The following is a 26,720-nucleotide window of genomic DNA, read 5'->3' as shown; positions in this document are numbered from 1 at the left end:
TCATCCAATAAGAATAAATGTAGAGCCACAGTTATTCCGACACACTCTATTGATGTTACTAAAGCGACCATTGCATAGCCTTAGAAAGTCAGCATAGGCATGACAGATTCAGTTAATCTGTTTTCACCTTTATCAACTAAATTTACCTATGAGATAATCTTTGTTAAACCTAATGTATCCCCTCCTCCGTCTTGTTATGGCTTTCTCTGCATGCTTCTTCCAGTAGACAGCTCACTCAGGGAACTGTGGGAAGGGAAGAAAGTTTGATTAAAAGTGAGAGTGTCGATAGAGTATCACAAAGGGAGTGGAGCGCAGAGTTCTTAACCTCCTATCTCTCTGACTCTTTGTCAGCTTTCCCTCTGAGTCGATGTATAAAATCCCAGCTTTCAATTGCCTAAGCCGCTTGAGGTGAATAGTTCTGCTATAATCTGGGCGCACCTTCCCTCACCTGGTCAACATATCTCATCCTCATTCCACACATGCTCATGTGTTCCCACAGGCTCGATATACATTCTGTATAAAACTTGATTTGAAAAACTTTTGAGCAATTGCTGACCAGCTTGACAGGTCTAGTCTTACATTGGCCTGAGGAGTGAAGAGTTCAAATCGATGTGATTGATTGAATCACTTCACAAGTAGTTCTGGCAAAACAAGTGTCTAGTTTGGCTCGGTAATTATTTGCCAAGAAACATTTTGGCTGTTCCACCTACTGAGCCATAACATCTGCCCAACTGTTTAAATGTTACACTTGTTCAGTGGTGATGACTCAACTGATCCACACTGGTCTGCTCTCTTCTGTCCACACCCTCCTCTTATTTTGCCTGCTTCAAATGCTTTATGTTATTGAGTAGATGCAGATAAATCTAAATGAAAATTGTTCAAGAATGAGGGTTAATCATCAAGGTCCATCATGGTTTCTCCTGTATGCCGCTCTTTTCCATCCATATCTCTACTGAAGCACTCTTTCCCCATATGTCATCAAGCGCATATTGGACAACGCCCCCTTGAAGCATTACAATCCTTAAAAATGACAACCTATGATAAGGGGCAATGTAGTGCACCTCACAATATCATCACAAGATCACAGGATAATTGTAAAATAAACTCTGGAAAAGTCTATTTAAAAAACTGGTCTGGTTTGCAACAAAGACACTTGGTTGCCAGCCTTCCTAAAAATACGTATTTTTTGTCTGACAAGCTAGCATGGGGTTTAGCTTTCCAGATGGAGTAGCTGGCCAAATTCCCTGCCAAGTGGTCCTTATGTCACCAAGCTTCACGGTGCAAATACATGTTCCTGTGCCATGTACGTGCACATTTTAACACATTTTTGAATTTCAAGAAAACAAGGCAGCACAGTAAAGACAGTCAGGCAGTACAAGGTACACCAAAGGTATTGACATCAACAACGTAAAACTAAATACCAATCACAAGGTCCAGCCACAAGCCTGCCTACTCTGTCCACTCTGTGTGTCTGTTTCTGAGTGTGTGATCCAGGCAGCAGATGGCCTGGCCTGGCTCGGCCTGGCCTGGCCTAGATGCTGCCCCCTCTCCAATCTAGTGCCGTACCAGAGCTCACCCTCGCCCTCTGCTCCTCTCGTTCAGGATCTGAGCTCATGCCGAAAGCCCTCTCCACAAGAATTGTAGGAGGAATATGGTGGTTTTTCACGCTCATCATCATCTCCTCCTACACGGCAAACCTGGCTGCCTTCCTCACTGTGGAGAGGATGGAGTCGCCCATCGACTCTGCTGATGACCTGGCCAAGCAGACGAAGATAGAATATGGGGTGATAGAGGATGGCGCCACCATGAACTTCTTTAAGGTTGGTTTCAAATGATTATTAATCCAAATAATTGTTTTTTTGTTTTTTATGAAGGGTTGTGCTGCACTCACAGTGGGATGTTAAAGCATGGTTTGTCAAGGTTTCAGTTTGAAAAGGTTATTTTGCTGCTAGATTAAGCATGTTAAATATTTTTTTTTGTTTATTTTTCCATTTGTTTTGAATATAAATAGAACGTAGGAATCATTTGCTTACCTTTGTCTCTTTCAAGCCCTTCAACATGACTATCGGGGGAAAAAATTGTCCCTGTTTCCTTCACTTCCTATATTGCAGCAATGCATTGTCTTTTCTTTGACCCTTTCAGCCTGGAAAAGCCAGGAGATAGTTTGAATTATTGTCTTGGACGTCTACATGTCTAAACCTAGATTTAAAATAATAAATTTTCGCATCTTCCAAGAAGGAAAAAAGCTGGTACCACATATTTTCTGATCTGCCACTTATATGACTAAGACTTGGCGAGGTTTAATAACCAAAACTATTTGGTTAGGCTTCTTCGTCTGCTTTTTGACAAATTTATTTCAAAGGAGAGACCCAAATTCTGACTTGGATAAACTACTTGCCTTCCAGTTTGCCAATCTTGACCTGTTTGCCCTCTTGGTCTGCATATGTTTCTCTTCCAGAGGGCTATGTCGTGTCCTTCGGCCTTTTCTGACTCTCAACTAAGGAGGCAAAATCGTGCCATATTGTGCAGATGACATTTGCCAAGAGCACTTGTATTTGCAGCCTTGTCGCAATAATAGTCTAATTCACTACATGACCGTTTAGTAAAGGGAAAGAGGCTACCACAGATCATGTTAACTACCTGTGACTAATTCAGCACAGAAAGTAACTTCTCTTCAATGTCTAATTTTTAGCTATGGAAGGCAGGCAGTGCGTCTTTTTACCACATATCCTCCGAGTGAATTATTAAAACAAATGTTTAATGCATTGCTCTAATACTTTCTTTAGGTATCTAGTCTGTAATTGATTGATGATTCTTGCAACCATTTAACTTTCCATTTTGCAGAATAAGTATGTCAAATTTTGTATTTTGGGATTTCGTTTCTGTAGGGTTAACCTTGATGATTCTTTGACATTTCATTGATTATCCTCATCAGATCAAAAACTGGATCTTTTTTTTTTTCATCCAGAAGGGGATGGTGAAAATGATTTTGTGGCGATTTTTGTTAAAGGTAGCTTTTCAAAGTAGCTTTTCTTTTCTGTCTTCAGAATCAGCCTCTAATGGAGGATTGTTCATTAATGTTTCATACCGACTGCTGATCAGGGTTATGAGAAGCTGGAAGCGCCTAGATTGGTCTCCAGTCCCTCAGTGGAGTGACACATGCAAGCTTAAAGAAAATCACCACTTTGCTCGACGTGTGTGACCTTGGACTACACAGAGACTAAGAGAAGTCCCGGAAGGCCAGGTCATGCTTAAACCCAGGAACATCCTGCTTCAAGGCTGAGCCACTGTGTCACCATGATCACATGCTGCTGTATTGTTTTGCCAGTGAAATGGCCTGTAACCATGCAGCAGTAACAGCTCCGCCCCTGCCAAGCCTCGGCGTGGTAATCCTCTCGGTGTAGGATCATACAGAATACCTGCTGAGTATCAAGGGTGTTGTGTTAATCCATCCAAGTTTTGAAAACTTCCCTGCATTAGATCTGTTGGCTTCCAGTTTGACCTAATTTTCTCTCATGCAATCCGTCAATGGCACTCGGACAGATTTCCAATTTGCCTCTTTTCACACCTTGTTTCCTCCATCTGTGCAATAAGTGCAAATGTGTTTGCAGGTACTGTTCGCACGCAGCAACATGGTTGTGATTCATGAGCTTGTGTGTCGTCCTCACACATGCTCACACCAGTGCACTAGATAACTGCTGTGATGATCGTAGCAGAGTCTCAATGAATGACAACAACAGTTGGTGGAGGATGCAGCATATGTCCTTTCTAATCATCTAACCGAGTCTGAGGTCCCTCTGCATCCACTACACACAGCCTCAGGTCAGACAGTCCAAATCGTTTGTGCATTGTGGGCTAGGTTGGTACAAAGAATACAAATGATGCTGTTTTTTTGCTAGACTGGTTACTACAATAATTCCTAATTCAAAACTCAAAATTCAGACTAGTCTTTCATTTAAAAAAAATCTATTTTGTTCTTGTAGGTGGTGGTGGTTGATTATAATAAACCAAGCTTCTGACCTTTTGTTCTCTTTAACCTAAATGATACATGTTTGGCGAGATTGTCTCTGTCATTTTTAAGTTGTTCTTACCACACTTGTGTTCAAGTGTTGCTTTTTCTTCAATGTAGTTTTTTCGAACTAGTTATTTGAGTTAAAACAGGGTTGAAACTTCACGACTATGGCTCCACCCAGCAACAGTATCCAGGATATTTATTGGCTTCATTACTGTTAAGTAGGAGCAAGGAAGTGGTAACACATCATCCATCTTTTATACAGTCTATGCACAACCGCTTACCACAAGAGCCACTGGTTCTCTCTTTGTATAACATGTAGCCAAGTCATTTGCTGTTTCTCTCTGTTTAAGTATTAATGAATCCAGTTCGATGCAGAGGGCATTTGTCTTTCACTGAGTAAACACATTGTGTCCGCAGATCCTGTCTGAGGTGTTTAAAACACCCTGTTGGGATGATGGATGTTGGGCTTTGATCAGACTCATCATCAGTCTTTGTTGATTCAGTGCAGCATGTTCACAGATGAAGTGCGCACGCATCCCAATTGCTATTCAAGACGGGGAAAGAAAGGAAAAATACCTTTTGTTTGGGTAATTATTGACTAAGGCTCCAAAATACAAGTCTAATGGTGGCTAATTATGTAAATGCTGCACGGGATATTCTCTGAAGCACTGAAGCATCTCACTCATCTTCCAAGCAAGGACATTCCCGGTGGACTGTCGCTACAATAACACTGAATAATTTAATAACCAAACACACACCGCTGATGTGTCTTGCTTGTTAGCTAATAAAGTACTGGTTATTTCACCTTGTGTGTGTAATGGGGTGATGGCAGGCAGAGTCTGTGGGAGATCCACTAGCCCTTTACATGGCCGTGGCACTGAGCTCCATGTCCCCAGGCTGTACAAGCATGACTTGTTTTACATTAGCCATAAGACAGATGGGAGGACCACCTCCAGTATGGTGATTACACCAAGCAGATACAGCTTTTTGGGATGATGTGTTTGATACAGGGTTTAAGAGAGAGGAAGGGCTCGAAAAAGGGGAGATTATTTTCTAACATGCTCGAGCATATGGATGTATCATTCGAAGTAATCGCATGGTTAAATTTCACATGAAAATCGCAGAACACTGCATTTATTTACCATGATAAATGAGCTTTCTAACAATTGATATTAATTTACATTTAATCCATATCTGGCTCTTTTTCATGATATTAAGGTGAGGGGGTGTGTATCGTATTATCTATCAGTAATCAGTAATGTATCAGTGCATAGTCCGTGGTTGATTTTAGAGCCATTGAGTTAAATGACGTCACCTTTATGCATGAGAAGTCATGTCACAAGTTTCTAAATATCAAGATACCCATGAAGTTCATTCTTCAATGGCAGGCCAGAGACTTGAAGTTGACCCATGAAACAAAATGCCAGATGCGTCAGAAAACAAAAGATCTGACCCTTTAAACCTGCAGCAACTTCATCCCTTCTTCTCAGAGTCATTAACTAAAGGGTAATTATTCCATCAAATTCCAGAACCCATATATCCAGGCACTTTAAATAAAACACAATGGAGAACTTAAGGAGTAATAACTGCCTCATGGATCTGTAGGAGTGACAGAGAGTGACAGTGGACTCTGATGAGAATGACCACCGCTCATTGTAGCGTGGACACCAGCGTATCACTGAAAGTCGGAGGTTATAAAACAGGAATCACCAGACTCTTCACTTTCTCCTATACAGGGAGTATGGTGGTGCTTTAACAGATCCTAAAACAACATTCATGGTGATCTGAGAGTCACTGTGTTTACCCTGTGTCGTAGCTCAGCTGGCAGCCCTACTAAAGCTGCTTTCAGACATGCACTGAACTTCGCTGTCCCTCTGAACTTTCTGCAGAGGAGGTGCATGAGTAAACGCAAATGTCAGACTTTCTCTGCCTGGCCCCCAAATATCAAAAATCTCTTTTCGAAAAAGCAGTGACACATACAGTATGTGTACAGGAAACCGACATAGAGAGTTTGTGGTGATAAGTGCTGTGTGTTGTAAAGAAGAGTTAATACGTCACTTCCTGCCACTGTCTGCTGCAACGGGCTGCTCCACCTCTCGCCTAAATATAGAGGAGGATTTGAGGCCTTTGTGAAGGCGTCTGTGCAGAGAACCTCCCGCTGAGTTGTGCATATGTGAAAAGTCAACTGTGGCTATACACTGCAGCCAGTTCTCCGGATTCTATCTGCAGGTCATGTCTAAAGTATGGCTTGAAAGAGGTTGTCCTGTGTGTGTGTGGGGGGGGCTACTCTGTCTTGGCTGTGGAGTGGACTGAGTTTTCAGATCCAAGTAGACAAACGTGAGCTAATTCTTTATTAAAGCATTGTTATGCTTCACAGTTTTACTGTTCTGGCTCAGTCTCAGTACTCTCATTAGTGTAGTTTTCCAGCACAGACCCTGAATTTTATACTCTCAATGTTTTCACCTGGAGCTAATGATGGTTTTTCAAATCAATTTCTGCTCCTCAACAGCTCAAAATAAAGCAACTCACATTTTTCTTCATATCTTTGTTACGTAACATTTGTCAGTTGCTTTATAATGTGAACATCCTCTTGCTTAACACATCTCTTAATCGTCTCTCCTATTTGCAAAGAGCAAAGTTTCACACCACCCCCCAGTGGTAGAGAAAGAATGAAATAATAATGTTGTAATGTTCCTGAGCTACATTCTAGTATCTGATCTGACTCGGTTACAGTAGACTCTCTTCCAGCTTGAGCTGACAGAGCTACAAATGTGACTGTGAGTGGGGGACTGTTTTTTCCTCGTGCAGCCACTTGTGTTTAGTGTCAACGCCGTATCATAAACAGGATGTGTAGAATGTGGCGCGGGAGAAAGCTTCATAAAAAGCAAAGTTGTTTTTTGTGCTGACAAAAAGTGTGTGGCACTTCCCTCCGCTTCCTGGATTCTTTTGATTAGGGGCCTTTGAAAACTATGCAAAACACTTTGGCAAGCACAGAGCAGTTCAAGGCTACACTCGCACACACGCTAACTGCTGTGTGCACAAAAGCTAAACCACATTGTGTTTACTCATTCACTTTTATTGGGATCAAATCAGAAGCGCATACACCAAGACATCTACAGTAGCATCTCACACACACACACAGGAAATGTAAAACACATAATTTCCTGCAGCGGCGTATTTTTTTTGTCAGAGAGCAGTGCATGTAACACACAGTGGGCGTTTTAAGCAGCAGTTTGTAGTAATACATTCATAACTAGTTGAATGTTATATTGCATTTGGGTTTGGCAGCAGGTTAAAGTGCAAAAGGTAAATGGTCTGTGTTGGTTTGGTTTTTCCGAGTCTGGATGACCACTCAATCACACGTACGTTCAGTCAGCGCATCTATGTGCAGCACTTTCTCTAATGCACATCACTGATACACTTCCTGCACAGCCGTCAGCATCAACTTCGGCTTCAGGGTCTTGGCAAAGGGAACCTCGGCACACGGACTGTAGGAGCAGCAGGTCATCCGAGGGTCTATGGATGATCCGCTCTACCTCCTGAGCCACAGTCCTCCCCTTATGAAATGAAGTCACCTTATGATGTTCTCAGGGGTCTAAACAATAGGCCAACTATAACGTTTTACTCAACTAACAATAACTTCTTTTTCAAATTTAACGTTACTGTTTTAAATTTGTTTAATTGGAACCGGAGAGGTCAAACACGTAGTATTTAAGTGAGTATGGTTGTATTTATTGATTACGTCTGCAAGGAGATGCTGTTTTCACCTCTGTCTGTTTGTTCCTTGGTTAGTTTGTATTTTATCAGGATAACTGAACATCTAACAAATGAAACTACCGAAAAGATTCCCCTGATACTTGGTGGAAGGCTGGGAAATGGGCCAAGAAAGAGCACATTCATATTTGGTGTGGTTTTCGAGAAAGGGGCAGATCCAGGATTTTTTTTGTTATTTTATTTTAATTATTTTACGAGGAAATTCTTAGGTATATTTAGGGAACTGATATCTATGATTGTGTGTTATATGATGCAGCTTGATTGAATTAAAGTGGACTATTGTGCCTGAGGCTCTGAGTGCCAATAACATTCTTCAGTGTGCAAGCAGTGTTGTAAAAGCCTGTGTTTATATGTGTTTTCCTCAGTGTTTTCTGTCTGTGCTACCAAATATGGCTGCTGCTGGAGCCTCTGATAGAATTTTTAAGATAACAGAGCAGGACGTGACCAAAAGAGAGCGCACAGGTACACTGGTGTATTGTTAGGCAACATGGTGGTTGTCAACATTCTCTGTTCAGTGAGTTAAAACAATCTCTCCAGGTGCACCGCAAACTCCCTTACGAACTGCTCTGGGTCGGACTTCTCTGCTCGAGCATTGTCAGTGCACGAAAGTCCTCTCTGCCTCCATGTCTGCGCCGCCCAAAGTTTCCAGCATGCATCCGATCGAGCAACATCACACGCGTGTTTGATTCGGCTTTCTTCGTAAATGTGCAGGGCGGTGCATTAAATCAGTCTTTAGTTAACAAAGATTTCCCCACTTTGTTCCATTCATTAACTGCTAGGACTGACCCTTTTTCTCTCAGAAAGTCGATGAGTCAATAAAAAGATTTAGAACATACGTATATCTAGATTGTGACCTGACAGGAGTGTCTCTCCGACTTTGATGAAACAGACAAACAGGTAATCTCCATTTACTCCTGGGAAATTTGATTTTACTCTGTTATTATAATACTCATAAACTTACAAGTACACCCATGGTTGTTATCTGCTAATGATGCTGCATGGAGAAGGCACAGGAGGCTACAATGGTAGTTCATGGAATGACAGTTGGAAATTGTGTCTTTTTAAAGGACACTGTTCTCTTGAGGGATAAAAGACAGATTTATCATTTTTTCAAACACTTTTTATTAGTTTTAATGGCAAACAACTGTTGCATGAGTATTAACTGCAGTGTGAAAGTGAAGTTCAAACCATAAACACTGTTTTGACCTGCAACTTGAAACATGCTTGTCGGATTGTGGCCACAGGGTTCAGGGAAGCTGTAGGAGGCAGATGTGAGAAATGTTGTCAAAAATGTGATTAAGTAAACCCGGCAGCCAAATAACACTTACAATTACAAAAAGCATATTGTTTTATACTGAGACTTGAAAGACAGGCTATGCTGTATGTCCTGAGCTTTATATACAGTCTATGGTCCTCAGTGGTAAGCTGTGATTGGAAGTGTGGAGACACACACGTGAGTGCGCAGTAATGCAATTACAAAACTATAATGTGCAAAATTCTCTGAGGTCATATGAGAATAGAAAATGTTATCTCACTCTTTGTTCATCACACACAGGAGGCCAAAACGTCAACAACCACCTGCACAGCGTCTCAGCTAGAGTGTTTAAATTAAGTTGGACACAAATGACTTAAAATAACCTATATACTATAATATGGTTCCTGGATCCTAGTTGTATCATTAGTTTACTGTAGGTACTTTGGAAACTGTAATAATGAATTTCACAGTATCTTCTCAATCAATATCGTAAAACAAATTTAGTTTTGAATCTCTTACAATAGAAGACGTGAGAAGATAACTGTGCACTTTTGTGGCTGGCTCCCCAAGGTCCTGGAGCTCAGCCTCGGTTTGATTTGTTATTTTGTCGACTCTGCACTGTTACCTGGAAAATCGGAGCCATAGCTACAGCACTGAACGCTGTTATACGATGTATCAGGACTTGCAGACCCACTCCCACTCCACCACCTGTACTTGCAGAGAGAGGAGGAACAATTCATGACTGGTTTCCACATTAGAAGCTGACATTTATGTACAGTGATGCTGCCGCTGTCTGAAGGTTCCATTTAAAATTGAATGAAACTTAATAGAATGCCACATCAAGACCATGTGGTGTCAATGTGAATAGAAGCAATGCTGATAGTTCTGTATGTCTGCATGTGGAATAATAAAACCGTGAATCCTTCATCTCATGCATGTCACACTTTTTAAGTGTATTCTAAGTGGTCATGCGAAATGCAGTGCTGGTTTTTATTTCTACATATGAGACAGACAGTCAGGGCTGCAGTGGATGCTGATTTTTATGGCAACAACATTCGTGGAGTATTCATCAAATTCGTAAAGTATAAGTACAATGTTCATTTTGTTGCTGCAATACTTCACATCGAGCTGAATTACAGAAATTTTATTTTGAAAAGTTGTGAATGGGGACTGAAGATTGTGTTAACTTTTTAACTGACCTCTGAAATAATCAAAATGCAGTTTCATTTAATGAAAAACATTGACTATAAAGTCTTCATAGCAGATAAACCAGGTATGATAAACTCAAACTTTGTTGCAGCATAGACTGTTCATAAAAAGCTCTGCACCCAACACCAAGCACACAAACAATAAAAAGTGACAGTGTATCGTAGAACTGTTTGATGAGGACTCACTAATGATGAGGAGTAAATCGGAAGTAGCTCCGGTGCTTTAACACAGGCCAAGCAATCAAGCAGGTTTAAATAGGCACTGCACTAGTGGTAATATTATGTAATTTGATTTATCTCTGTATGTGGCTGAGGCTGAATCTTTACTCATGTGTTCAGTTTGCCGATGGTTCAAATTATTAACAGACTAACAACATAGTAAATCCAATATTCACATAAATAGCTCAGCGGCCACTTACTTGTAATGTCGTTTAGCACATAATTTAACATGAGTGGCTTGCATGGTCTTTTAATAGGCTTTTAAGCAGGAATTAACATAGTGTGTCAAGTCTGACTTGACAGTGATGGTGAGGAGCTCCAGTGAGAAGAGATTCTCAGCGAAATGTTACTCAGTCAAGAGTCAGTTTCAAAGATGTGTTCAGACATGTACAAAACACTGGAGGAGAGAATAATGATAATTTACACAACCGCTAGAACTTTCTGGGTTTTGTTCCTAGTACGAACAAGATGACTTAACAAACACCATGTTATCCATCACTATGTTATCCATCACTAGTTCAACACATTGTGTACAGAGAGTTCAATTAGGTCAAATAAAAGTTGGTCTCCAGCTGCGTTTTGCAGTTGAGCTGCCCAAGTGCTGCCACTAGTGAAACAGCTATATGAGTATCCATATCACATATAACAGCAGTCTGGCCAACAGTTGACATGATTACCGGCTTGGGCTGATATCAGTATTTCAAATCAAATTTTGTTTTTAAGAAAGAAAAACCCCTTAACAGGAAAAAATATATATACTTGGGGAGAGTTAGAAGTGAGGGATCCTTCTCCAAAAAGAATGGACAGAAAAGAAAAAAACAGATGCCACATGTAATACAGCACATCAGCATTCATAAGAAAAGTCTAACATAAGTGTCAACATAAATGAAGAGGTGTATCATTTTTTTAAGTATCTAGACGGAAGAAAATGTCTGACAAAGATGAAGGGAGCAGCACTGACAATCGTAATGACAGAGGTATTGTCAATAACTTTAGTTACAACCATCATAATTCACAGTCATGAGGAGACAACAGCCACGATCCTGGCTCTGCAAAGACAAATTGCAAGTATTCCAGGGAATAAGTCAAGTCAGTAATGTGTATTAATGAGACATAAACGTGATGAGTTTCTAGATGCGCACAACAATTCGATTTTTGTGAATGTGAGTAATTGTTAAAGTGTCCTATCTATTGTAATGTTTTAACAGATTTTTGTTTTATCATCCATAGTGTATTTCAGCTTTTGCGTACAACGAGATTTGTTAATAATAATAATAATAATAATAATAATAATACAGTTTAGAGGAAATAAGTTTGATCACGTTTTCTCAGAAACTCTCTCTCTTTCCCGAATTCCTTACAGAAATACGATCCGTGTTATGTTTTATAATACATATGATAATCCATCCAATCCGTGATCTATACTGCTTATCCTTTGAAGGTCGTTGGGGCGGGTGTAGCCAATGCAAATGATGAAGCTGATGCAACAGAGTTATATATGAAGGTAACCTCCCTTGCTGAATTGAAACCCCTTGGCTCATCATGTCTTAACAAATGTCTTCTTTTGTTTCAAACTGACAGAGGTGTCAGTTTACTCATCAGTCCTTCCCTACCACCTCTCTGTACACCTAACTCTAAAATAAATAAATTAACAAACCTTGTAATGGTCCGTCAGGTGACTCTTGTCTGCAAAGTATAGGGACAAACGAGTGATCACATTCCTCATGTATCTGATTTAAATCACGTATGAAAGTGGCCAAAATTGGATTATGAAAAGATCAGATTCGATGATATAATTTGCGCCGTTCAGACTGTTACACCAGCTAAGATTTACACAGATTCACCTGAGCAGTAACAGAGAGGATTTCTCTACCAGCACGTGGACATAACAAAGACTCATAGTGACTTCAGCATCCTCTTTGTCCTCATCAGCCAACAACACTCGCTGCTGGGGGCCTTTCAGCTCCTGTGTTGGTATCTGTTGATCAGCCCGAATAGTGACTATGCTCTTCACATAGTCATTCACAACTTAAATCAGCAGCACAGATCTGAATACAGGAGGAGAATGAAAGCATTGCTTATCTATGGCCACTTCAAAATGATAAAGGGATTAACCAGCGGTGTTTGTAGAAGCATGGAGCAGTGGAAGAAGAGGAGAGGACAGCATTCTTCATCAGAAGCAATCAGACGATAACTTTAGCAGGACTTGGTCACTACAAAGAAAGAAAGAAAGAATATGTTACATATTTCACAGTGCTCAAGGCAAAGAGCAGCAAGGGAAAACATTTGTTGAGCTGTTAATTTGTATTCTTTTTATTTTGCCTCACATATAACAATCTCCCCTAATAGGTGGTGGTAAATCTAAAACGTAGCCTAAAGTATCAATCTGGTTTTCTTGCCTCTTCTCTTATGTATCTGTAGAAGGCAAATGCTGTATCATTGAGCAAGATACACATCACTGTTGTTTGGTTGTTGTTTCAGAACCATGGACAGTTCCTCAAACTACAGACAAGCTGAGCTGTCCATAGTTCTGAACCAACAGCCATGTAATAGTCATGGGTCTGGAACAGATTGATGCACAGACAGTACGTTATTTGGTTTCTCAGCCGGTTTCCTCTTTCATGGTAGTAGGTAACACTTTTCAGCCAAATTTGACCTATTTTTGAGCTGCATTCTGTGATGTTTTCTCTCCCCTGACCCTTCACACTCCCTGTGGCTCAGCTCGTCCTTAACACTGCTTTTAACACATTTCTGTTTCATGACTCAGTGCAGTAGTCTCTTCTTGTTTCTTTTATATGGACATTAATGAGTTGAATAAACACTGTGGACTAAGGTTAACGAAATTAGCTTGCCAACCATAGCTCACTAATGTAGATTACAGTAAATTAGTTCATACAGTAACACAAGGGGACTCTGTTGGACCACATTCCACAGATAACATTCATTTTGATGACACGCAATTGCCAAGGTGACTATAAACAGTATATTATTTTAATTAAAGCAGACATAGCGGACACTTAAATGTTACTACCACTGGTGGCCTCTTATTGTTCTCTCTGACTGTCATGAGGCCTAAACAAGGCCTCTTATTCACATCGTGAAATGGCATTATTTTAAATACTATGCATTGCCTGATTTAAATTGGCTTGCTTGGGATGGGCTCTTTGCCTATCCTGTGGAAATGTTGGTTGCAGATTTCTTTCTGCAACTGTGAGAGTGACCTGCTGTAGTTGAGCCAAGCAAATACCTGCTGCTTGACTCAGTCCACAGAACACTGGAGCCACTGCTGCTGCAACAAGAGCTGCTCACGTGTTTATTCAAAGTTCAGTGAAGCTTGACTCAGTACACACAACCTGTCCTGAATGTGCCATTGTCTTGGATGACCTGTTGTCGTGATGAACAACGGCACTTGAGTTGATGAGTCTCAGCCACCGCTACTGCAAAATTTACATTAATATTGAACACATTGTGTGTTCAACTAGCTCCAAGTTTGACACTGCACTACCATGGGCCTTTAAAAATATACATTCCAAGTGCGAGGCTGATGAAAAGTTCAGGGATTTTTGTTAAGATTGAAAAAGATATTTACAAGGCATGTGTAGGTTAATCATCACCACTCAAATTGTTCCCAGTTTCCACCAATGTGATGCGACACCCTCTTTAAATTAAATTAAATTAATTATTTCCCAAGAAAGGCCAGGATGTTTTATAAAACCTGAGGTTTCAACAATTTAAGCCATATGGTTATTGAAATGCAGGAGAGACACACGTCCCCAATAGAGGACGAAAATGCAGCGCTGGGTCTCAGGATGAAGCCATTCATTGTGTGTAACCATCACATTTTCCAAGATCTCTTAAACGGTTTAAGTGTAATCAGCTCTGGATCCCTTTGTGGCGGCTTGAGGAAGCCCACCTCAGCGCTCTGCCTGACTTCAGAGTATTGGTGGTTATCTGACTCTCCGTGTATTCACAGCCACTGCTCGCGCCTTATCAGCAGTCTGGAGCTTGCATGCTCAATCGCCTGATTTGTCAAGGGTGACTCCGAAAGATTCTGATAGGCACTCCACAAATCACCCAGTTGATCTAAAATATCGACCGGCCACAAAAAGTCATTACACACAATAATGGCGGGCAGGACCTTGAAGATGTGACTTAATTAGGTTTCAAATGGCTTCAAAAATGCCTTCAAATCTTCTCCCCTGGAGACTTATGTGCTCCTGGATTTTTCTCAGTGATTACAGGTGTAGAAAGTGAGGCACACAGCTGCTGACAGCCCTGCCGCTGCTCCTAACTAAGAGAGATAGCACTAGCACAGAGGGCAGAGATTTGCAGCCACACAAATTCACACCTCGGCTGCTATTTAGAATGCATGTCTGCCTCTATCTGTTTTTCCTCACATACCGTAGTAACTATGATAACAGGTAACTCAGCTGGAGCTAGTATAAAAGTTTTCTCAGGCTTTGATTTGGCCTTTAGTGACTCAGGACCTTATAACTGCTGAGATATATGTAATTTATCATTGACCTCCGAAGTAGGACCTCACTTACTCTGATCACTAGCTTGATTAATGATTAATGATCATGTGAGATGATGTTTATGTGTCTAAGCAGTTGGGATGTTTTTCTTTCTCAAAGTTCTGTTCGGTGTCTCCTCACAGAAAACCAAGATCTCCACGTACGATAAGATGTGGGAGTTCATGAGCAGTCGGAGGCACTCGGTGATGGTGAAGAACATCGAGGAGGGCATTCACCGTGTGCTCACCTCTGACTACGCATTCCTGATGGAGTCCACCACCATTGAGTTTGTCATACAGCGTAACTGCAACCTCACCCAGATCGGAGCCCTCATCGACTCCAGGGCCTACGGGGTTGGAACCCCAATGGGTACGTGTCCTATAAATCGAATACACTGTGTCTACTGAGGCCAAACAAGATGTTATGCCTGCAACAGAAGCATAAACATTAAAAACTACTGGCTACTCAGTTATTTCAGAGATGGCAACACTTTCAATTCTTGTAGGGAAAGGTTGTGACTTCTTTGACACATGCACACTTGTTACTTGTATAATTTGTCATATTATGTGTTATATTTGAGTGTGTATACAAAGAGTAATGTTGGTAGTGACTTGAACTAGAACTCAAAATTCAGTCAGTAATTTAGATCAGAAGATGAAAAAAAACGATGCTCTCAGAAAAAATAATGAACCTTTCTGTAAAATGTAAATGTAAAGTCTGTTGTTGCAAATTAAAACCTGTGTTAACTGTATTCGGTGCTTTCACGCTGCACCACATGCCTGAGGCCGAACTGTGTGTGGGAACAAAATCCTTGGGTGATCTCCAGCAGGCTGAGGAGCTGTGATACATAAATAGTAGGATGAACAGAGAGGGTGGCTCCATAGCAGATTGTCATAATCAGGTTAGAACCAGATAAACCTTTTGGTTAAATACCTGTGGTATTACAATTTACAGGCAACAAGACAATATGACCTGTTTCAAACTCTTTCAATTAGGGGGGATTGTGAAATAGTTCCTTCAGTGTTTAAGCCTCCTGTAAGCATGGCTGTTCAACACCAACCTGCCTCACGAATAATTAACATAATATTTGTAAAATTTAAAAACATACTAACATACTACAGGGACTGGTAGTGTATCTTCGGAATTTTCTATCTGGTCTGGTTCAGTTGATTCTCATTGGATATTTTACAGACTTGAGTCAGTAGATAATAGTCTGAATAAGATACTGACATGTAAATATCGTGTGCTGATAATAAATAATATTAGTTGTGTAGACTTGTATACATCGTAATCGCATTATAACGTCCTATTCAAGCTTTCAGTTAATTTAGCTACAAAGACATACGAGTATGCCTTGTGACACAAACAGGAACATCGATGGAATATTCCATTGTAACCTTGTGCAGACATCATGATCACAATAATTTCTTCCTCAGAATAACCTCAGATGTCACAATATTGCTGCTTATGTAAACGTGGTCAGGCTCATACGATGTTTTCATGTTGTTCCTCCTACCTTTCAAAGAATAGGATTGCTATAAGTTATTCAATGTTATATATAACAGAAAAGACATGAAAATCAAAAAAATATGGAAATCATCCATTATCTGTAAGAGGCGGGTGATTGTTAGACAAGAGAGTTAGCCTTCAGTAATCTCCCTCCGTAGAGGGCAGATGATATCCAGTGGCTCTATTGTCCTGACAAACCAGGGAAATGTCATCTGGGACACGGAGTGTTGGCAAGGTCGTTTGCTGCTGTTTGTGTATGCTCTGCTGCTCACACACACACACGGTAATTTGAGTGACTGTGGCTGTGTGTGAAAACAGTGGAGGTAGGCTATATTTTCTTTGCGTGATTGCATTTCCTGACTGATGTGCACCTTTTGATGGTGTGTTTGTGTTTTTGTGTGCGTAGGTGGATACACTTTTCTCTAGGTGACTGTGTACTTGACGATAGCATAGAACTTACATTGCGTGTGTTTTACTGCTTTCTGTGACTGTATAATTTATTCATATTACACATGTTGTTGCTTGTTTGTGTGTGTGTGTGTGTGTGTGTGTGTGTGTGTGTGTGTCACTGAAAGAAAGAAAGGAAAGTAACGAGAGTGAAGGGAATGTGAATGCACCGCACAGCTGTTGTACTTACGACCAAAAAAAGAGGGGTGTTAGCATCATTACTCCCTTGTGGCCCATTCACATGCAGTCAGGACAAGGTATTTAAATAGCTAAATCTACCCTTTTATTAGCCTTTACCATATGCAGCCTGTATTCTCACATAGTCGGGACATCTAGCATATATTTCACTGACAGATAGTAGGTGTTGGACTGCATTAGCACCTGGGCTCAGATAGAGATGTAGCACTCGGTGCTCTGCCCCTTGGCAGCTCCCTCAGCTCAGTAATGGACAGACATAGTTCACCTCCCAGCTGTTAGTCATTGTCAGTCTAATGGTGTGTTTCCATCCATTTAACACCTACTGGCAAATCCTGTTAATTCTCAGGACAACACTCAAACGTATTAAGGGCTTAAGAACAATGACAGATTCTGTATGTGTCACTTAATGGCAGATTTCCTTCCACTAGGCTTATGTTATACATTTTGTTGACTGTTGAGTTGTATCCAGATATGTCCAGCAATTTTTAAACCGAGATAATTAATCACGGAAATTATGTATTTCATTCGGTTACCATGTGTCAGCATTGTGGTTGTCGGCCAGAAGCATCAAAATTGACAGTTATTTATGATAGACTTCCTAGATCTTGTTTTATAATTATATAATTTATATAGACACTACCTGAGCCAGCTCCATCGTCCTGTTTCCAAAGTGCTTCAGAGAAACCTGGATTAATTTATTCGAGAAGAGACCCATGAATAGAATTTAGCTCTGGGTTAAAACCCCTTCAACATGAAGGAATTCCAAAAATGTAATGACTGACCAAAAATTATACGAGTTAAAGACAACTTTATAGACTTGTGGAGTAAGTAACTATTTTTGTAATGTGTTATTTGCACAAAACTTCCTCATAATATTATACTATTATCTTTTGTATTAGTACTCTACCTGCGGCTGTGCCTCAGTTGGCTGTCTCTTAATTGCCTGTCTCCTACTGTCCTCACTTTGAAGTGTATTTCAGCAACAAGCTGAACCCCAACTTCTCCTGTGATCTGCCCAGTGCCATACATTGTAGCCAACTGTTTGTGTGTGTGTGTGTATGTGTGTGTATGTGATGGGGTGAGTGTACCAGCAGATTGACACTGAGAAGTGTTAGGTCATAGTCCAGTAAACTTCCATGAACGTGGTTGGACGTAATGGTCACACAACTATGAATGAACTGATGCCGATCATATAATACTTTAAACCTCTTATACTGCTTATGATATATACTATGCAGAACTTCAATTCAATGTTGATAAAATAGCTGCTCCAGTCTGTTGCATAATTGTACAGCCTTTTACCAAAGCTCCGCCTCATATTTGGTCTTTTTTAATTAAAGACCCCCACTTCAATCCGAAATGAAAGTCAGTGAGTTTGAAGATGTCTAGGTAGATAAACTTGTCTGACCCAAACTGATAGAAACTCTCCTTTAGATGTGGCTCAATAATACACACAAAATTCACATTTTAAAACTGTCCATATACATCTATATATATCTACTTACTACAATTCCTTTTCATATCGATTCAAATGTATCTGAACTATGCATCATACGTTATAACTAGAGAGGGAATCAGGGCTCGTATCCATATTGTCTCATACTGGCATCAAGTCATCTCTAATTATAAAACAAACAGTAGAGATAAAATATTATATATTCCCGTTCATCAGGGGAAATTGAAATCTCTTGCCTCTGTTCTACCATGAGTGTCTGCTGGGAACCAGGCAGGGATCGTCTGCCAGCCATAGTCTCACAGTGATACGATTAGATTTTTTGTTTTGTAGAAGCCTTTATGTTCGTCTGTACCAAAGCTATGTTCTTACCGACTAAGACACAAGGATACTCCCTTAAGTCCTCTTCTTTTTTTTGTTCTTGCGATCATTTGCCCTGTTTATGAGTTTTTTGATAGCCTGTGTACATTTCCAATAGGTTGTTAAATGAAATTCCTGCCTGTACTCCCATCACAGGTTTTATTTGCTCATGTTGTACAGGCAGTGTACTGTCACCTCCTCTGCCCTGGCAGCAGTCTCAGGAGGCTCCGCATTATTCCTCATCCTCCCTTTCTCTTTGTGCCTCTCCCCGATGACTATCACTCTTCATTTACCTTCATTAGGCTGCATTAATCAAATAGGGCAAAGGGGAAGTGTCTGCGCCGCCTGTCAGCGGGCTGCTGTCCTTTCCAGTCGTCTGTGCAGTAGCTGGGCGGCTGCAGCTTCCACTCATAAACATCCTGAATGCATTTCTGTGTGCAATAGAAAACCTCCAGTTCTGTGACCTTCAGTGACGCACTCCACCCTAACCCTCGATCCTCCTCCAGCACTTTCACCACCTCATAAACACACTCTCGCTCATTCTGTGGAAGTCTTTCATTTAAATACATTTTCCACTGTTTCCAAACTTGCAGTACATCACTTACATGTGATTGATGACAGAGAGATGAGAGGCCCATTGAAAGACAGTCTTATAGGATTATTAATTATGATTGCAGTATCTGATATAGGGTGCAAATAATAGAGAACAGCTGAAAAGACCGAAAGAAGAGTCTTTAGCTATTGATTTAAAACAGACTGTGTGCATTTATACACCACATAACTTCTTGGAATGAGTTAAGGTTTATTCGAAGAATGTATTATTCTATAAACTACGAGGCCATCTTAGTATTCAAACAACTATAAAGAGTTTATATAACTGAAACAGTCTTTCAACACATTATAATAAACCTGGTTAAACAAAGTTAAACCTGAGGGTTACTACTCTCAATACTCACAAGGCATCTTTATAGAACTAATTACTAGAAAAATACACAGTTACGAAGAATGATGATTATCTAACTCCAGTGCTGCCTGTTTATATCACAAAAGAGTCGAGAGAGGTGGTTATAGTAACAGAACCTCCAGCTGCTGTGGTTGTATTGTATTTTAGAACTATTCTGTTTGGATTTCTCTCAGCAATATATATTTACTGATACGACTACGAGGGTAATTCATCTTCTGACACCTTGGCATATAAATGTATTAGTATATTTTGATGTGTGTGCAGCTCTTCAAATGAGCACACACAAACTGTTGGCTTTGGGTTATGGATAAATCCCCGGAAGTTCAGACTATGACAGAAGCAGTATATTTAACATATTTAATTATTGTTCTTCATGAAAGAGTTACCTTCTAGGCTTTCTCTTACTTGTCATGAGATGGAGGAGATGGAGGTAGCTTTGTATGTAAAAAATATCTTACATACATTTTAAATATTGAGGTATATTTCATTACATATTATATAATTACATACTTACCTACAAATATGTAATCGGGAATCAGGAGACAGTTCCAAAGTGCCAGAAACAGAGTATCTCTGTAACTATAGTAAATCAGTCACACCATGGCCTGGCCTCTGCCAGCAGAGCCGCTGACTACTGAGCCACATGCTCAGGTATAAATTATCTATCAGATTGTAACTTTCCTCTCAACCATCTGAATAACTCACTGCTGTAAGGTGCTGCTCTTGTTCTGTGTTTAACAATCAAGAACACAATAAAAAAAAACACTAACCGAGCACGTTGCTTTATGCCTGATGCTTGCTGCTGGTGCAATAGTTAAACTGACAACAGCAACTAATCATAGTTTCCTGCTCGGGACCCACAACATTACCAACTCCCATGCTAACGTGCCGAGCTATAGCCATAGGGAAATACATGGGAGATGAACTTCACAACTAGATGAACACACACCAGGTTCCCCAGCTGCCTGTGACTCATTCTGGTGTTTGATGACAGACTCGGCCGGTATTTGCATTGACGCGTTTTGATGGTATTCAATTAAACCTGATTTGATTGGCTGGTGCCTCCACTGCCGCTGGAAATGCTTTTTAGCTTTTCTCAACTTCTTCCACACGCAGCTCTATGAGTAAAGTTTAGCAAGACCTGACGTCGCCACATTCAAAGTGAATGAAGCAGTGTTTCTGTTGAAGCCTCTGATACATCAGACATGTGAGTAAATCTGTTGTGGTGCGACTTCTTCCCTTCAGCTCAATGGAAGGGAAACAAGAATTATTATTATCAGCACAAATAAATATCAGTATATCAAAGCTTTGTTTGACCTCATACCTGATGTCTTCCTCAGAGTAACTAATCCCCCTGACTGCAGGCTGTGTGCGTAATTTATTCTGTAGGAGACGGAACAGCAGGTGCTCATATCGCCTTTGAGGTCTGTATATTTGCAGGCGCCCCCTAAGATCTTAATGAATGTGACCCAGAGCAGATGATGAACTCATTGGATGGACCCACTGGGTGATAATCTGATGATTCTGATGAAAACTGCAGAAACCTATAAGCTCTTATCTCGCAGCTTTCTGCCTAAACCTGTCGTCTTGTAGTACCTCTCACAGCCACTTTACACTTTTATGTCTTCATGTTACTTTTCTAGACAGGAAACTCAGTGAGTACATCATGTGTATCTGCACTTGATAGTACCACAACTGTAGTATTCAGAACTGCTCTTATACCAATTTGATTTATTTCTCAGAGGAAGTAGACAGTGTTTAAAGATGAAGAGTCTAACCTTTAAATTGCAGAATATGTAATGCTTTCCACGAAAACCCTGGTATATAATCATTTTAAAAACACCACATTCCGTCCTGTGTCTGTAATAATTCTCTAGATGCAGACGAGAAACTCTCTCTAATAAAAAGACGAATCTTTTCAGGGTCAGGTGCTGCAGCACATTTATATCTGTATTTTCCTTTTCTTCATTGAGAGAAAATGAATTAGGGTGGGGTGAGCGATAAACTCTGATCCTGCAGATTACTCTATGTCTCATTCTGGATTGAGTACAGCCTGCTCGCTCTACACTCCCCTGAGTTGACAAATTAAATGGCTCTTTTATGGACATACATGCAAAGGCCTGTGATTTGCATTCTGACAACTACCAGCCATACCAACTGATGGCAAGATGCGCAGTCTATTTTCAGTCTTACCTAAACACAGCAGTGTATGGGCAGCTGTGTTTACGTTCAAACAGCAACAAGTGAAACCAGATTCTCAGCAAAATGTAAACAAAAATGTAAAATATACTTTTAATTTCCCAAAGTCTTGAATCTATGGCATGATTAACCCCATGATGTCATTGTCATTACTCAAATTTTGGTGTGAATTCCATTATGTTTTAGATTTTACATTGTTTTAATAATTACATTAATCCGATTAAAGATGTTAATTTCATGATACAACAAATTGTATGATGAGCATTCAATCAGATGTTGAGAGCTTGTTGCAGATACAGTGAGTATAGGAGGTAAAGGATGTGTAGAAAAGTACCACAAGAAGTTGTAGACAGAAATTTGCTTTTCTTTTTACATCCATAGTACTTCTGACAAAAAAAAGAACAAATATAATAAAACATTTTGAGGTGGACTGCCATGATGTGCAGAACAATTACAAAATTGTGACAAAATGAGAGAAGTGAAGACACAGTTGTATTATTAAGGGCGTGTGTGTCCCGGACTATTTCATTGCCATCCTGATGTCACTGTGAAGCAGGTGTAATCAGGTAGTAACATGAGATCTATCGATGGATGGATGGATGGATGGATGGATGGATGGATGGATGGATGGATGGATGGATGGATGGATGGATGGATGGATGGATTTGGGATGTGGTAGAACACATTGTCAGTAACATGTGCAGCTGGCAAATCTGGAGGAACTACTGGATCTTATGCAGTCAAGGCAGCACTGAGCTGAATCTCAGAGGAATTATTCCGACATCTTGTGGAATTTGTGCCTAAGGCTGTTTTGAGAGCAAAGGTTTACTCTACTCATATGCTAATAGTCATTAGCGAAAAGCAGTGTGGAAAACATTCAGCATCTTATTTTCACTTGGTGCTGAGCGTCCCTGTCACCAGTTAGAAACATGCAGGTGGTTTGTCGAATTAGCTTTAAATAGTTGAGCTGTTGAACAGGCCCAGATTAAACGTGGCTGGTGTTGGTTTGTGTACATCACTTTCAGTATAGTTTGTGAGAGAAGAATTCCCAGTCTGTAAGATCAATTTACAACCACAAGTGTTTGTTTGTACGATTTCAAAAGAGCGTAAGATAGCGTTTCACTGTAGGTCACAGTTTAATTCTGCAATCTATAAATGAAGCTTAACCCTTAGCATCTGGGGCAAAAAGTTGATAAAAAAACAAGGTGTGTTAGATTAACTGTTCTAAAGATAATTTTAGTGTGTCAGATTCATGTAGCTCCTTCTGGGACCAGGACCATTTAACTGCAGGAAGTTATTAGACCTACTTCACTTTTGAAGCAGGACAATAGATGACACAATTGTGGTACCAACATACAGTTGAGTATCGTCCAAATAGCAATTGAAATCAATTTATTGTCAATGCACGATTTGTCCCAGTGGTAGCATGCACATAGTGAATAAATGGGAACCGGGAATAAAGTCCATTAGGATCCCACAGAAAAGAGCAGGTAGTAGTCATCCCCAAGCACAACAGAGAAGGACCTGGTAGACAGATATGAGACAAACCAAGAGCCAGATCACTGCTGCCAACAAACAGTAGTTTTTCAGATGGCTGATGAAGTGGGGTCCAATTTGTCAAAGGCCAAAGAAAATCAAATGGAGCCTACATCAGTGGTAAGTATTGAGTCTAAAGGTAAACTTGACCAAAGGGGTATCAGCGCTATGTGTCTCTGAAATTCAATTATTGTGCATGAACAAACCTGCTGTGTGTAGAAAACAGAAGAATCCACAGAGGGACTTATTCGTAGCCGAATACAAAGGCTGTGATGTTGACAGAACCTTGAAGTATCAGAGCCAAGGCCGAGCTCCCAACGCCATCTGGCTCCCCATAGGAAAATGGTGGAAGATCTGATGGTGTGCAGTGTATTTCACAACTCTAATTTGAAGCCCACTGAGGAAGGAAATACTGTTGCTCTCTTTTCCGCACAGCGACAGTCAGTAGGCGGTCAAGAGGCATTCGATTGTTCACCCTTTTCATGCTCATGTGAATGTGGGTTACACAACTTTTGCCAAAAAACACGGCTGGCAGAGCGCGGCACAGGTCTCGACTGTATGACACAGTAATCATTTTCATCCTGCACATTTGTTTTGATCAGGCAGAGTGGGCCCAGTTTCAAGGCTGCCTGTTTCCTGTTGTAGCGGGTGATTTATCTGACACGCGTTGGCTTATTGTTCCACTCTGGAGCTGAAGGGAATGCACCTACTCTCGATGACAGTGAATAACAAGGACCGGAGCACAATCCACATTCACCAGCACCATGGTGATAGATGCTTTTGAAACATGCTTGGTGGCTTGCTCTGAAATAAAGAGTCAGATACCGGAAGCCCCTGAGTGGAGATGAAGGACAGAGGAGATGTTTAAGAACGAGGCCATGTGACTGCAGCCACACACCACCCGGCTGAGAGCTGCAGCTCAAAGCTCCAACACGGGAGCGCACTTTGTTATTGTCACTTTTTAGAGTCTGTTGGGGCCACTAAATAATATGGTAGCTAACTGGTGCTGCATACTAACTACTATTCACAGACTGCTGCTCCGCCAGAGCCACACAACCATAATGTTTTCTAATCTAAACATGTTTTCCTCTCAGTGCTCTAGGGAGAGTTCATTTTAAGTGTTTGTGATAATAGGTGTTATAAGTTGTTGTTTTCTTTCTTTTTTTTTTTAAATTAGTCAAGCGGCATTAACATCCTGATTGCAGCATATAGGCTTGTACCACAGGGAGGTTTGAGGAGTGTGAGTTTTTTTTTCTTACAAGTCTTTACCCTTCAGGTTTAATCAGGGATCTCAACATGTGACTGGTTTTGATCAGCAGAGCAGAGGAAGGTGCTGGAGCGCTTTATCTGAGTGAAGAACGGCAGGATTAAAGGTGCAGGTGTAGCTGGGGAAAACCGAAAAGAGGGGAAAGGCATTGGTCGTCTATAGACATCTCACATGGGCGAAAGGGAACATTACGAAGCTTGCTTTGGGAGCGTTCACCTATTAAGCCTGGGAAAGGGTTCACAGTGAAAACATCAGCACGGATTAAGCGTAGCGACTGGTTTTAATTAGACCACTATAGAGTGGAACTATGAGTCCCCATTGATGTATTTTAAGTTTACTGTTGTTGGGCTAATGGGAACAATGGCATAACATTTCAGTCATTCCACTTTTTTCATTGTGCATGTCTAACATTGTAAAATATTAATGCTTATGTGTAACATTACCATTAGTGCATACTGAAACATAAAGGGGCTTTTGAATGAAATTCTCCAAAACACAGTAAACCCAACTAGATACAGAAATGAAGGAGTAAAACTGTGCTTTGCAGATTTGGGAACATAAGGGACAGAAGAGGCTCTATAACCACAGCATTAAATAAATAGAGCAGAAAACATTGAATGTTTATGGTAGAAAACAATAACGATGGAACTTATTATGGCGGTATTTGGCTTTTAACCCAACTATTGGATACAATTATATCCATACTAGAAAAAAGGCCTGAAAAACACAAAGTGCTACCAGACCTGATGGCACAGTCAGCTAAGTATAAGTATGTTTCATAACTGAGGGGCTATTATAGCCAAAGTTAAACCCTAGAGGCCTTTGAGGACATTAAGAGTTCATGTCAAAATTGAAAATTTTAAAATTGAGCTATTACAGGGTAATTTATTAGCTTAATAGCTTAATTTTTAAATGAGCAATGCTTCCTACTTTGCTTTACTTTCTGGACAAATGTTATCAAAACGTTTTCATAAATTACAGACTTGGAAAATATGGGACACATATTGCCATGAAATTGATAGCAGGGACGACACAACCTTCTTGACACTGTCATCAGAACAACTGAATCAAATAGAACACCCACATTTCAACAACAACTGCCACTGACTGTTTTGTCATTGTTGAGTTAAAGGAGGTTTTGGAAGGTCCAACAAATTTTAATCTTCGTCAACGAAATGATGACCTAAAATATGTTTATTAAAGAGCGTACCTAAGGACAACATACAAAGACCCTTTTAACCATGGTAACAAAAACAAATGCTCAGAAATGCGCGTAGAACAGTCAAGGAATACAAGTCAAGAGAAACAAACAGCAGTCTGCTTTAACTGTTACTTGAAATATAACCATGGGTTATGCACTCAATACTAAAACTAGAAAGTGATTGATCATCCAAGTCAGTATTCAGTAACGCTAGCAAACCATGTTGTCCCCTTACAGACAAGACAAAGACACAGATTTGGTCATGTTGGCTGCTCACGCTGACCTCGTCTTTTTGGTCCTTCAGGCTCTCCGTACAGGGATAGGATCACTATTGCCATCCTGCAGCTTCAGGAGGAAGGGAAGCTGCACATGATGAAGGAGAAGTGGTGGAGAGGAAACGGCTGTCCAGAGGAGGAGAGCAAGGAGGCCAGCGCACTCGGAGTGCAGAACATCGGAGGGATCTTCATCGTCCTCGCCGCCGGACTTGTCCTCTCCGTGTTCGTGGCTGTGGGGGAGTTCATCTACAAGTCCAGACAGAACGCACAACTTGAAAAGGTAAGAAACACCTCTGACAGTCATCTTTGCTTTGTTATTTAAAACA

General features: G+C 40.5%; 1 protein-coding gene across 2 annotated transcripts in view; it reads left to right on the top strand.

The window, feature by feature from the left end:
- Nucleotides 1–26,720, top strand: part of grik2 (glutamate receptor, ionotropic, kainate 2) — a 218,367-nt gene that overhangs the window by 172,946 nt on the left and 18,701 nt on the right. For both annotated transcript variants that reach the window (XM_061080963.1, XM_061080964.1), the window contains exons 13-15: nucleotides 1,603–1,820; nucleotides 15,129–15,354; nucleotides 26,424–26,674. In XM_061080963.1, coding sequence (XP_060936946.1) covers nucleotides 1,603–1,820; nucleotides 15,129–15,354; nucleotides 26,424–26,674 — 695 coding nt within the window. The remainder of the gene's footprint in view (nucleotides 1–1,602; nucleotides 1,821–15,128; nucleotides 15,355–26,423; nucleotides 26,675–26,720) is intronic.

This window comes from Limanda limanda, chromosome 11, assembly GCF_963576545.1.
Source record: "Limanda limanda chromosome 11, fLimLim1.1, whole genome shotgun sequence".
Lineage (NCBI taxonomy): Eukaryota > Metazoa > Chordata > Actinopteri > Pleuronectiformes > Pleuronectidae > Limanda > Limanda limanda.
The sequence above is the reverse complement of the archived record's forward strand: the minus strand, read 5'-3'. Positions and strand labels throughout refer to the sequence as shown.